This window comes from Procambarus clarkii, chromosome 2 (assembly GCF_040958095.1).
Source record: "Procambarus clarkii isolate CNS0578487 chromosome 2, FALCON_Pclarkii_2.0, whole genome shotgun sequence".
NCBI lineage: Eukaryota > Metazoa > Arthropoda > Malacostraca > Decapoda > Cambaridae > Procambarus > Procambarus clarkii.
In genome coordinates this window covers 41,226,699-41,239,749 of record NC_091151.1, presented here as the reverse complement: position 1 = coordinate 41,239,749, position 13,051 = coordinate 41,226,699, and the positions used below count along the sequence as shown (strand labels likewise).

The window sequence follows — 13,051 nt, the reverse complement described above, 5'->3', positions numbered from 1 at the left end:
AGTATTAGCTCTTGATACTGGTGATGGCTCAAAAGGGCCACCACTTACGGGCTATTCATGCCCGTGCCACCTCTTGGGTGGCTTAATCTTCATCAATCAATCAATGTGTCAGGTAAGTCTACTACGGGTTCCCCCTTTGAACTCGATCTCGCCTCACTGGAAAGGAGGAGGAGGCACAGCAAAGACATGATAGCGACATACAAAATTGTAGAAAAACTTCCTTATCCTAAGAATCATTGATTAAAGCGTGCCTGTGTCTGACTGTCTATCTGTCTCTTTCCTGTCACTGCCGCTGGCACCCCCCCCCCTCTCTAGCGAGGAGTGTGGGAGTGCCAGTACCGGTCTCTTAGTGAGGGTAACGATCTGCCTCCACCCCGGTGTGTTTACTAGTGTGAGGCAGTAGTGCCATGCGGGGCCACACATGGTGTGGCACAAGTCTCCAGTGTCACTAGCGAGGCGGGGAACGGGCCCATGGTGAGAGGGTGTCGGAGGAAGGGAAAGAGGGGGGTGAGAGTGGGGGAGGGGTAGTATGGGGTAAGGGGTGAGAATGTAGGTACTCACCTAGTTGTGCTTGCGAGGGGGTTGAGCTCTGGCTCTTTGGTCCCGCCTCTCAACTGTCAATCAACTGGTGTACAGGTTCCTGAGCCTACTGGGCTCTATCATATCTATATTTGAAACTGTGTATGGAGTCAACTTCCACCACATCACTGCTTAATGCATTCCATCTTAACTACTCTCACACTGAAAAAGTTCTTTCTAACGTCCCTGTGGCTCATTTTGGGTAATAGGTTTCCACCTGTGTTGTACACTTGTTCGCGTACCACCCGTGTTAAACAGTTTATCTTTATCTACCCTGCCAATTCCTCTGAGAACTTCGTAGATAGTGATATCGTCTCCCCTAACTTTTCTGTCTTTCAGAGTCGGGAGGTTCAGTTACAGTAATCTTTCCTCGTATCTCATTCCTCTCAGCTCGGGGACTAGCCTGGTGGCATACCTTTGAACCTTTACTAGCCTCATTTATATGTATATATGAGGTATACAACGTTCTGAATGATTCCTTACACAAGTTTCTGAATGCAGTTCTTATGTTCGCCAGCCTTGCATACGCCGCTGATGTTATTCTTTTGATGTGGGCTTCAGGGGACAGGTCTGCAGTGATATCACCCCCCCCCCACACAGATCTTTCTTTCGTAGTGACTCCTGAAGGATTTCCTCTCCCAGTTGGTACCTTGTGTTTGGCCTCCTGCACCCTACGCCTATCTTCATCACTATACACTTGATCGAGTTAAACTCTAGTAGCCATTTGTTGGATCATTCCTTCAATCTGTCCAGGTCATCATGTAGCTTCTTGCTGTCCTCCTCTGTCTTAATCCTTCTCATAATTTTAGCATCACCAGCAAACATTGAGAGGAATGAGTCTATAGCTTCTGGACGATTATTCATGTATCTTATCTTGAGGTTATCTTGAGATGATTTCGGGGCTTTAGTGTTCCCGCGGCCCGGTCCTCGACCAGGCCTCCACCCCCAGGAAGCAGCCCGTGACAGCTGACTAACACCCAGGTACCTATTTTACTGCTAGGTAACAGGGGCATAGAGTGAAAGAAACTCTGCCCATTGTTTCTCGCCGGCGCCCGGGATCGAACCCGGGACCACAGGATCACAAGTCCAGTGTGCTGTCCGCTCGGCCGACCGGCTCCAAATGTATATTAGAAACAGGATAGGTCCGAGTACAGAACCCTGCGGTGATGTGTTACAAAGTCCCTTCTCTACAGGTGTGCTACCACGCTTTTTCTCACGACCTTCTCCATAACCTTGCATAGTATACAAATTAATGACCCCGGCCTGTAGATTAGAGCCTCCTGTCTATCCCCCTATTTGTAGAGTGGGACTACGTTAGCTGTATTCCAACTCTCTGGTAGGTCCCCCGTTTCCAGTGACTTGTTATAGACCATAGATAGTGGCACGCAAAGTGCTTCTGTCCACTCTTTTAGCATCCATGATGAGATTCCATCAGGTCTAACAGTTCTAGTCACTTATAGATCAAGCAGATACCTCCGAACCTCATCTCTGGTAATTTCAATATCTTCCAAGTCTGCTTGGCTTATCGCCACTCTCTTAGTTCAGGGACTTCCCCTTGCTCTGTTGTGAAGACCTCCTGGAATCTCTTGTTGAGTTCTTCACACACCTTTGTCATTTTGTGTGCCCATCCTCTCCCTTTTTCCGTTTCATTACCTGTTCTTTCACTGTTATCTTCCTCCTAATGTGGCTGTATAGCAGTTTTGGTTGGGTCTTGGCTTTATTTACTATGTCATTTTCAAACTGCCTCTGCTTCTCTCCTCATACTGAGGTACCTATTTCTGGCCCTCTGGTATCTTCCTCTCTCTGCTCTCTGGTGTCCTGTTGTTTCTGTAGTTTCTCCATGCCCTTGTGCTTAGCTGCTTTGCTTCCTTACATGCCTGATTGAACCACGGATTCCCCTTTTGATTTTTTTTCCTTTTGGGCCGGGATAAACCTGTTTCCTGCCTCCTGACACTTCTGGGTGATGTAATCCATCATGGTATTCCTGTTAGAAATTTTCTAAGCTCATTATAGTTTCCCCTTCGGTATTCCAGCCTTTTACTTTTCGGTCCATTCCATGGATGGGTTACTCCTACTTCCACCAGTTACTCAAATGTGAGGAAACTGTGGTCACTCATACTTATGGGGGGGGGGGTTCTGATTTGAATTCCCTTATGTCTGACTCGTTCAGGGTGAATACTGGATCAGATCTGGCTGGTTCATCATTCCCTCTCATTCTTGTAGGACCCTTGACATGTTGGTATAGAAAGTTTCTTGTCGTGGCGACAAGAAACTTTCTAATAGTTTACCTCTCTATGTTTCTGTCCCTCCGTGTATTTCTCTATTTTCCCAGTCTATCTTTCCATGGTTGAAGTCACCCATGATCAACAGTTTAGATTTTCTCGATTTGCACACATATATTTGTCTTGAAACTCGCTTCTTTTTTTTCCCCTGTTGCCAGATGTTTTTTTGTTTTCACACCTTCTTGATCTGTCGTCTTTTTCTTGACATATTCTTTAAGGTGTCTTTAATTTATGTTTCTCGTCCACGCTTACAACTTGTTGGTCTAGTGGAGCTTTCATCCTTGGTCTTGAACGCCTGTCGTGTCCTCTTGTGGTTAGCCACTTCGCATTCTCTCTACGAGCTCTTCTAGTTCGTACTATGCTGTTATTCCCTGATCCCTCTGCCCTCAGAGGGGCTACGCAATTTCATCCAGAAGTGCACATGTGGTAAACATACACCTGTGACTCTCCCACATCTGTTACACTATGGTGTTCGGCAGTGTGCAATATTTTATATTTCCGCATTGATTTTTGCCATAATTACTTATGCAAAAATTACATGGATTTATATTAGTATGTTATTTGCGGCATGCGAACAGGTGCATGGTTGGCGGACACGTGTGGATACATGGTTGGCGGACACGTGTGGATACACGGTTGGCGGACACGTGTGGATACATAGTTGGCGGACACGTGTGGATACATGGTTAGCGGACCCTTGTGGATACTTGGGGGCTGGTTCACCTCAAGCCTCGGTCGGCTATAGTAGGAACCTCTTTTACTTTCTGGTGAAGGTGGTGCACAGCCCCAGTAAATGCGGCCATCAAGAGGCTGCTCTAGCTGCACTCCTCCTTGACACATTATATATTGTGACAAGGTAAGTTACAATATCTGTCTGTCTGTCTGTCTGCGTCTGTCTCACTCTATGTTCTCACCTATTTGTGTCTGCAGGATGAGCATCAGCTCTTGAACCCCGTCTTTCTAGCTTCCGGTTGTCTAAAGCAATGACTCCTGACCATATCTATCATATCTACTTTTAAAATAATGGAGTTAACTTCTACAACCTGTTCATTTAGTTCATTCTGTTTCCCCACTACTCTTACGCTAAATGAAAACTTCCTAATGTCTCTATGTCTCATGAGAGTCTCAAACTTCCACCAGAGGCCCCCCGTGTTCTATTGGGATTCATTGTGAACATCTTCTCTATTTCCACTTGGTCAATCCCCTTAAGTATTTTATATATTACTATCATGTCTCCCCTCACTCTCTCTTTTCTAGCGTCGTCAGGTTCAGTTTTTTCAGTCTCTCTTCATACCCCATCCCTCGCATTTCTGGGACGAGCCTCGTCGCAAACTTCTGAACCTTTTCCAGTTTCCTTAGGTGTTTCTTCAGGTGGGGACTCCATGATGGCGCGGCATACTCTAAGACTGGTCTCACGTAGTGTAAACCGCCTCAAATACCTCCTTACTTAGGTTCCTGGATGATGTTCTATCTTTTACAAGCGTCTAGGAGCCGCTAGTTTACTAGGAGCCGGTCGGCCGAGCGGACAGCACGCTGGACTTGTGATCCTGTGGTCCTGGGTTCGATTTCAGGCGCCGGCGAAAAACAATGGGCAGAGTTTCTTTCACCCTATGCCCCTGTTACCTAGCAGTAAAATAGGTACCTGAGTGTTAGTCAGCTGTCACGGGCTGCTTCCTGGGGGTGGAGGCCTGGTCGAGGACTGGGCCGCGGGGACACTAAAAAGCCCCGAAATCATCTCAAGATAACCTCAAGATAGCGTAGGGTCCGCTGCTGACTTTATCCTATTTATATGTGCCTCCGGGGTTAGGTTTGGTGTTACGTCCACTCCCAGGTCTCTTTCTCGAGTCGTCACAGGTAGGAAGTTTCCTTTCATTGTGTGCGGGAATATTTCAGTCAATCTTCGGCTATTCGGAGACTGTAGCGAAACAGATGCTGCCTTTGGTCTCCAGTCACCTGTTCCTATTTCCATCCCTTTACAATTGCTCGCATTGAATTCTACTAGCCATTTCTCCGACCAGCTTTGCAACATGTTCAAGTCCTCTTGGGGAATCCTACAATACTCATCTGCCACAACTCGTCTCATAATTTCACATCATCTGCAAACATCGACATAATATCTAACTCATGTAGACATATTTACGTATATTTGACACACGTGTGTGTGTGTGTGTGTGTGTGTGTGTGTGTGTGTGTGTGTGTGTGTGTGTAATAAATTGGAGGTCGAGGTTTGACTTTAATGGTGAATATCACAAAACACTTAAAACTTTAAGTGAGTTTAAAGATCCAAGGTCGCAACACATTGGCGAGTTTTATTTATAAATAAATACAAGAAGGGACATTGGGTTTATGAGCACTGATATAGCACTGCTATAGCACTATATATACACTGTTTATAGCACTGATGTTATTACATTACTGTAAAGCCACTAACAAGCATAGCGTTTCGTGCCGCTTCACTTCCCTTTATCACTTCATTCCTGCGAGATCACACACCAGTTTGTGTACTACCACTTGCAAAGAATCATTTTTCCTGCTCATTCTCCAGAAATGTGGCCACGTGTAAAAAAATGAAATATTAGACCCCAAATAGTTCATTTTTTGTTAGTATTGGACTACCTTAAATGCAGCACATTCTCATACAAATTAAAAAAATGTTCTTATAGTAAGTATATAGTGGAAAGTACCAACATGTAGTGATGGACCGCCTGAGAGCTGGCTTTTCTGTTGAGAGGATTTGGACAAACCGGAAACTTTATTAACCACAACCTAACTATAAGACCTAACCCAACCTAACCTAACCTAACCTAACCTAACCTAACCTAACCTAACCACAACCTAACTATAAGACCTAACCCAACCTAACCTAATCTTTCCTACTAATCCCAGGCCTAATAGACGCTATCTTAGACATAATATAGTACAGATGTGTTATACTAGGCTTAGAGAAAATTAAATTTGGTTGAATTTTTTTCGGATTATATAAAATGAATGGTACAAAAAGTGATTTAGAAGAGTTCATTCGCTACCTGAGTTTACCTAAGAGCCACTAACATTAGTGGCCTCGACGAGGACAAGAAGCCGGCGGCTTGTCGAAGGTACCCCCATTTGCCTTTATGATCTTAAAGGGTCCCTGAGACTGGTATTAGGACCCACTGGACTTTTTCAACCGGCAGCTGGACTTTGGGTACTGTCAGGAAGTCTTGTGCTACTGTCAGCTGGACTTGCATTATCGTCAGCTGGACTTGTGTAACTGTCAGCTGGATTTGTACTACTGTCAGCGGGATTTACCTGAGTTTACCTGAGAGCCACTAGCACTAGTGGCCTCGACGAGGACAGGAAGCCGGCGGTTTGTCGAAGGTCCCCGCCCCCCCATTTGCCTTTATGATCTTATCCAGCTGTACTTTAAAGGTTAACAGAGTTTTGGCATTTACGGCTTCGGCGGGTAGGCGGTTCCATGGGTTAATAACACTTTGGGTGAAAGAGCATCTCCAGTTCTCAGTCCAACACTGTGGCTTGTTGAACTTGAAACCGTTGCTCCTTGTTTGTGTTACAGCTGACCTTCTGAAGACATTTTTCGGATCAACATCCTCCAAATTGTTCAGTATTTTAAAAGTTTCAATGAGATCCGCCTTATCATACCTGGTTTGTAGTGTTGTTAGTCCTGTGGCCCTCAACCGTTCCTGACACGTGAGTTGACGTAGCTCTAGAATGATTTTTATTGCCCGGTGTTGCACTTTCTCAAGTGCAGCTATGTCCTTCTGAAGAGGAGATCTCCAGGCTTGGATACAGTAATCCAAAATGGAAGCTCACCAGAGATTTATACAATTGAATCACTACTTTCTTTTCCTTGAAGTCAAAGGCACACTTGATTATTGTGCAACTTGCATTGATTGGTAGATTTTGACTCCAAGATCCTTTTCTTCATCAATCTGCTGTACTGTAATGTTATTAATCTGGTTGTTGTGGCGCGGGTTGTTATGCCCCACATACAGAGTCTTGTACAACATATTGGTACTTTCCATCACATAGTTACTTTTAAGTACCATATTTTTTGGAGCTTAAGTTGTACTTTTAACACTTTCCAACCATCAAATTCCTTCATGACGTACCTGAGACTTATGCCGACAGCGGGAACAATGCCCAACAGCAACGCCAGTTCAAAGTCATCAATGGATATTGTACCCACTTGGATATTGTGCCCACTTGGATATTGTACCCACTTGGATATTGTACCCACATGGATATTGTGCCCACTTGGATATTGTGCCCACTTGGATATTGTACCCACATGGATATTGTGCCCACTTGGATAGTGTACCCACTTGGATATTGTGCCTACTTGGATATTGTACACTCTTGGATATTGTGCCCACTTGGATATTGTACCCACATGGATATTGTGCCCACTTGGATATTGTACCCACATGGATATTGTGCCCACTTGGATATTGTACCCACATGGATATTGTGCCCACTTGGATATTGTACACTCTTGGATATTGTGCCCACTTGGATATTGTACCCACATGGATATTGTGCCCACTTGGATATTGTAAACTCTTGGATATTGTGCCCACTTGGATATTGTACCCACATGGATGTTGTGCCCACTTGGATAGTGTACCCACTTGGATATAGTGCCCACTGTGACAAGGCACTGCAGCAAGTCAAGGGGGGACATTGATAAGCTTAAGTACAGGCTTCCTGTCCCCGAGAATGGGAATTAAATGTGACGTAAAGCTTTAACAAGTTACCGCTTTTACGTAACAGAAAACCCCCAGACATGTTTGTAATAGAAAATGAATTACATAGGAGGGGAAACAAATGTATAAATGATTGGTAAACCTTTATTTCTCTTACAAGTATTTAGTTATATACAAAACCTTACAATGGGACATTTAAGCAGGTAATTATGTCTTGTGCATTTAAAGAGGGTTTATGCATGTGTGGGTGTATGAATCGTTTCTCCTATATTGGAGAGACACATGTCTCGTCTGAAGTATTTGGTAACACCTACGATTGGAGATCATTGCGAAAGGTTAGCACAGTATTTAGGAGCTTCCTTAAGTACCCCTGTTGAGAGCTTGTCGTGTCCCTCAGTTAGCGTCTAGGCAGGTCCCTGTGGCTTTTACCTCTTCCTCTGTCGTAGCTGTTGTGCTCGGGGCTGTCACGGGAGTCGTACGTGCTCCCTCGCACGGCAGGGCTGTCGTAACTCAGGAGACCTCTTAGACCCTTTCATTTTTTTTTTTTTTTTTGAGATATATACAAGAGTTGTTACATTCTTGTACAGCCACTAGTACGCGTAGCGTTTCGGGCAGGTCCCTGGAATACGATCCCCTGCCGCGAAGAATCGTTTTTTCATCCAAGTACACATTTTACTGTTGCGTTAAACAGAGGCTACAGTTAAGGAATTGCGCCCAGTAAATCCTCCCCGGCCAGGATACGAACCCATGCCAGGCGAACGCCAGGCGAGTGTCTTACCACTACACCACGGAGACTGTATTTATTTAGCGTCTTCATGTATTTCCTCGTTATTCAATACTAACTCTCCACTTCTCTCGGTGAGTCTCGGCATCTTTCCCGCCTCATATGACAATGAACAAATCCACAAGGGCCGTGGCGAGGATTCAAACCTGCGTCCGGGAGCATCCCAGACACTGCCTTAATCGACTGAGCTACGACAGGGTAAAAAGAGTTGAAACTGTGTGTACTGTATGACAATCTTGGTTGTTTCTTTACTTTGGAGGAGATATCTTTCATATAATGTGTAGTCCATTTTGTCGGGGACAGGCAGCAGGTGTAATGAAAAATGTGACAGTGTCAGACCACGAAGGAAAAATTGAAACAGGAATTTCCTTATTAAGTACTTTCTTTGTACTGTGTCAATTCTTCTTTTGTGGTCTTCAATTCTTCTATATATATATATATATATATATATATATATATATATATATATATATATATATATATATATATATATATATAATCCATCATCCGTGCAACCCTACAACCAGCTGACTAACTCCTGGTTACCTACTGCCTGCTAGGTGAACAGGAGCATTAGGCAATAGGAAAGGTACCCAACCATTTCTGTCCCTTTCGACACGGAATTAACAATTCTGAGTCGAGAACGAACCCAACTGTACTACTACTACTATACTCCTTCATATAACCCTCCAGAGGTGGACGCTAGGAGTGGAAACACCTGGGCTAATATATACATATAGGAATTGATATATAATTACAAGAAAAGCACTGGGGTTGGGGTGTTACACATCCAGGATAATGGCAAAGAGGCGGGGCCCAAGAGCTGGTCCCCATAAACAATGGGTAGAATTCGCGCGCTTGTGTAAAAATTCTATTTTTCCCTGTAATGATAGTGAGGGACACACACACACACACACACACACACACACACACACACACACACACACACACACACACACACACATACACACACACACACACACACACACACACACACACACACTCACACACTCACACACACACACACACACACACACACACACACACACACACACACACACACACACACACACACACACACACACACACACACACACTCACACACTCACTCACACACTCACACACTCACACACACACACACACACACACACACACACACACAGGGGAGGCCTCGTAGCCTGGTGGATAGCGCGCAGGACTCGTAATTCTGTGGCGCGGGTTCGATTCCCGCACGAGGCAGAAACAAATGGGCAAAGTTTCTTTCACCCTAAGTGCCCCTGTTACCTAGCAGTAAATAGGTACCTGGGAGTTAGTCAGCTGTCACGGGCTGCTTCCTGGGGTGTGTGTGTGGTGTGGAAAAAAAAGAAAAAAAAAAGAAAGAAAAAAAAAAAAGAATAGTAGTTAACAGTTGATTGACAGTTGAGAGGCGGGCCGAAAGAGCAAAGCTCAACCCCCGCAAAAACACAACTAGTAAACACACACACACACACACACACACACACACACACACACACACACACACACACACACACACCGAGCTCTGCAAGACAAACAATTTATTTCTAAAAACTTTTCCCTGAGAACTGAAGAAATCCGCTGAACAGAATATCACAACTAATTTAAAAAGATACGGAAATTCGATTTTTTTGTTTAAAGAACCAAAAATCGAATCACACGTTATATCAAAGAAAAATAATGTTATCGTGAGTACGGTTATTTACTTTGATTAATTCCGCGAATACAAAACAATGAAAGTGAACTTTTCCCGCTGTCGTTCTTTCCAATCAAGTTGTCAATTCACTTGAAGTTATCTGATCATTAAACCAGTCACGCCCCCGTCTTGTGTTGTTAAGGAATTGCCCATGGGAGCCAAATTGCCAATTAGGATTGTTAGCTCTTTCAATTGGTCTTAATTACCGGCGTTTACCTGAAGTTGGGTGTCTCCGGATTGTTTGGGAGGGTTCCGAAAAAGTATCGTCAAGACGCAGCCAGCTCCGCTAACACAAGAACAGGTGATGAACACCCACATGGCAGCATAACTTAACCAGGGAGCAAACGGAGCTCCGTGTCCTGAATCCTCCGGGCTGTGTGGGAGTCTATCTGGAGCGATTTAGATGGTATTTGATCGCTCATCCTCCCAGCAGTTCAGTTCCCACAACGTTTCACACACCGACACAATATCCGCCATTTCTCACCCCGTTCTCATCTGCTTCATCACATCGCGGCAAAATTCGCTTCCCAAGGCCAGAACTTAACAGCAAGTTAATCTCCCGAGTTCTTAATTGAGCCTGTGCGAGGGTGGGTGGATGATTCTCCAGCCGTGCGAGGGTAGACAATACGACACATGGCGGCCCAGCTGAGAAAATAATTCCATAAACCAACCATTAGTTGCAGTTTGGGTCAGCGGGCAGCGAGCCGTGGCGGGATGTGATCGAGTTACAGCTGCGCGGGTTTGTTGACATGGGGAGCCAGCTGCGGGCGTGTGCAGTGCCGCTCCACCTCTCTCACGCCCTTCACCCACGTCCTTCACCCACGCCCTTCATCCACGTCTATCACCCACGCCCCCCACTCGCCACCAATACTGCCACCTATCATGCTCCCACACCTATTATACTCTGTCTTTATTAGTTTATCTTGCGGGTTTGGGAGTGGGAGGTGGCGTCGAACACTGGGTTCATGGTTGGTTTAGTGGATTACCAGCCAGGTATCGTGTGCCTGGGGGCTCCTAGGCGGTATGGCTCTATTTGTAATATTGTACCTAACCTAACCTAACCTAACCCCCCAGTCCCCGTCCCATTATGGGGTCACTCCGCCCTCCTCCCCACATCGGGCCCCAACAATCCCCTCTCTCCTCAAAGACCCCTCCTCTCCCCTCCCTTCACTAGACTCCTTCACCTCTTCCACTAACAAAACCCCTCCACTTCCCTCCACTAATAGGACCCCCTCACTAACAGGACCTCTCCACCTCCCTTCACTAACAGGGACCCCAGTTAAGGGGAATCAAATGGCGGCAGCACTTTAACACTAGTTTACTCACCCGTCTGGATCTTCTCTCCTGTTGTGGTCTTGTTGTTGTTTGTCCTCCATATCTGCAAGTATACATGAGACATCTTAATAACGACTTAAGGAGTAACGAGGAATGGAAAGAACAATAGGAAAACGATAAATATTAAGAGGAATTAGGAAAAAATAAATGGTTTAACACCATTAACGAGGATGTAAGAAAGGTGTGTGTGGCTACACCTTGTAGGACTATCCTCCTACACAGCACAAGGGATGTGTGGGGCAATGTCAGCTGGCTATATGTTTAACACATCTCTAATCCTGTCCATGGAGGACAGAAGAAAATGTATATATGCTGGTTAGCATTGTAAATGTGTGGCCACGTCTGTGGTAGAAAAAAATAATACAAAAACTGGCTGGGATGTGTAGAACAATGTCAACCACATGGGCATGTTAGGCAACATAATACCTACAAGTCTCTAGCGAACACATGGAGAGCTCATCGACCACATAGCTTCCCAGGGCACCTATGTGGTATGAGGTCACAACCACATACCGAAACCTGTACATCTTTCCCTAATCATGACACACTTGTTAATCTTCATCAAACAGATTCATGAGCTCCGAAACACTATACGAGGTTGTTTAATAACCATAATAACCTTCCGTTGTGAAATATCAAAGTTTATAAGCTGTTGGGCAGATGTAAACAAAGCCGCCATAATTGTTGAAAGATGCACAGGTTTCGCAAGACGTTGCGTCAATGCGTGACGAACTACGCGACTGTTTCCTTAAGACGGCAGTTTGTATCTAATTACGTACAATATAGCTTCGGACAGTATGCGAACAGCAACAAGTGAATAATACGTATATATACTGCAAGAATGCTATACCACTTTTGTATAGCATTAGTATAGCAATGCATAACATTATTAAAAGACTTCATATGTATATTTATACAAGTATACATCACTATGAATATGAATAGGATCTTGAGCATTGTCTTCGCTGTGCCTGATCGTTAGGAAAAGAAATTTACATTATTTATACATTCTGAACATTCTTCATTCGTACATTCTTTATGCGAATGTTATTATTACTGAAAATTCAAATGTTAAAAGAGATGTTGATACAACGTTGATTCTTGATATAATGTTTATTGCTGATATAATGGTTATTATTACCAGTGTTGATACAATGTTTATTGTTGATGTTGTGCTAACTGTTATTACCCTTAGCTAATAAAAGTATTATCGTCAACATTAATTGTTATTGCTTGTGGTAGTTGCAGCTTAGTAGTAGTAGTAGTAGTAGTAGTAGTAGTAGTAGTAGTAGTAGTAGTAGTAGTAGTAACCTACTATTAGGCTATTATCATAAATCCATATTAATTATCATAATATAAATGAGTAGCCTCGTATTAGGCTAATCATAAATCTTGTTTCATTGCTCATGATTCCCTTTCAAAACATTTTCAAGATTCCGAATCTTTAAAGGTCTTCAGATGCGTAAAATTCACATGCATCAAGATTCCTGATCTTTAAAAGACTCCAGACCTATAAAGGATCCAATCAATTTAAAGTTTAAATGTTTAGAAAGGTTCCCACATCTCAAAATACCAAAATAATTAAAATTTCACGATCGTTTAATTAAAACAATCCAAATGTTGAATATTTCCGTATCCTAAATTTTCCCATAAAGTT

The 13,051-nt window shown here is 43.9% G+C and overlaps 1 protein-coding gene across 2 annotated transcripts in view; it reads right to left on the bottom strand.

Annotated features, from left to right (window-relative positions):
* The window catches only part of LOC123762260 (carbohydrate sulfotransferase 11), a 57,061-nt gene extending 45,622 nt beyond the window's left edge, over positions 1-11,439 (bottom strand). Inside the window, exon 1 of one of the 2 annotated variants that reach the window (XM_045748662.2) lies at positions 11,386-11,439. In XM_045748662.2, the coding sequence (XP_045604618.1) occupies positions 11,386-11,435 (50 nt within the window). In that variant the 5' untranslated portion in view covers positions 11,436-11,439. The remainder of the gene's footprint in view (positions 1-11,385) is intronic. The other variant, XM_045748658.2, reaches the window with a different exon arrangement.
* Between the last annotated feature and the right edge of the window lie 1,612 nt (positions 11,440-13,051).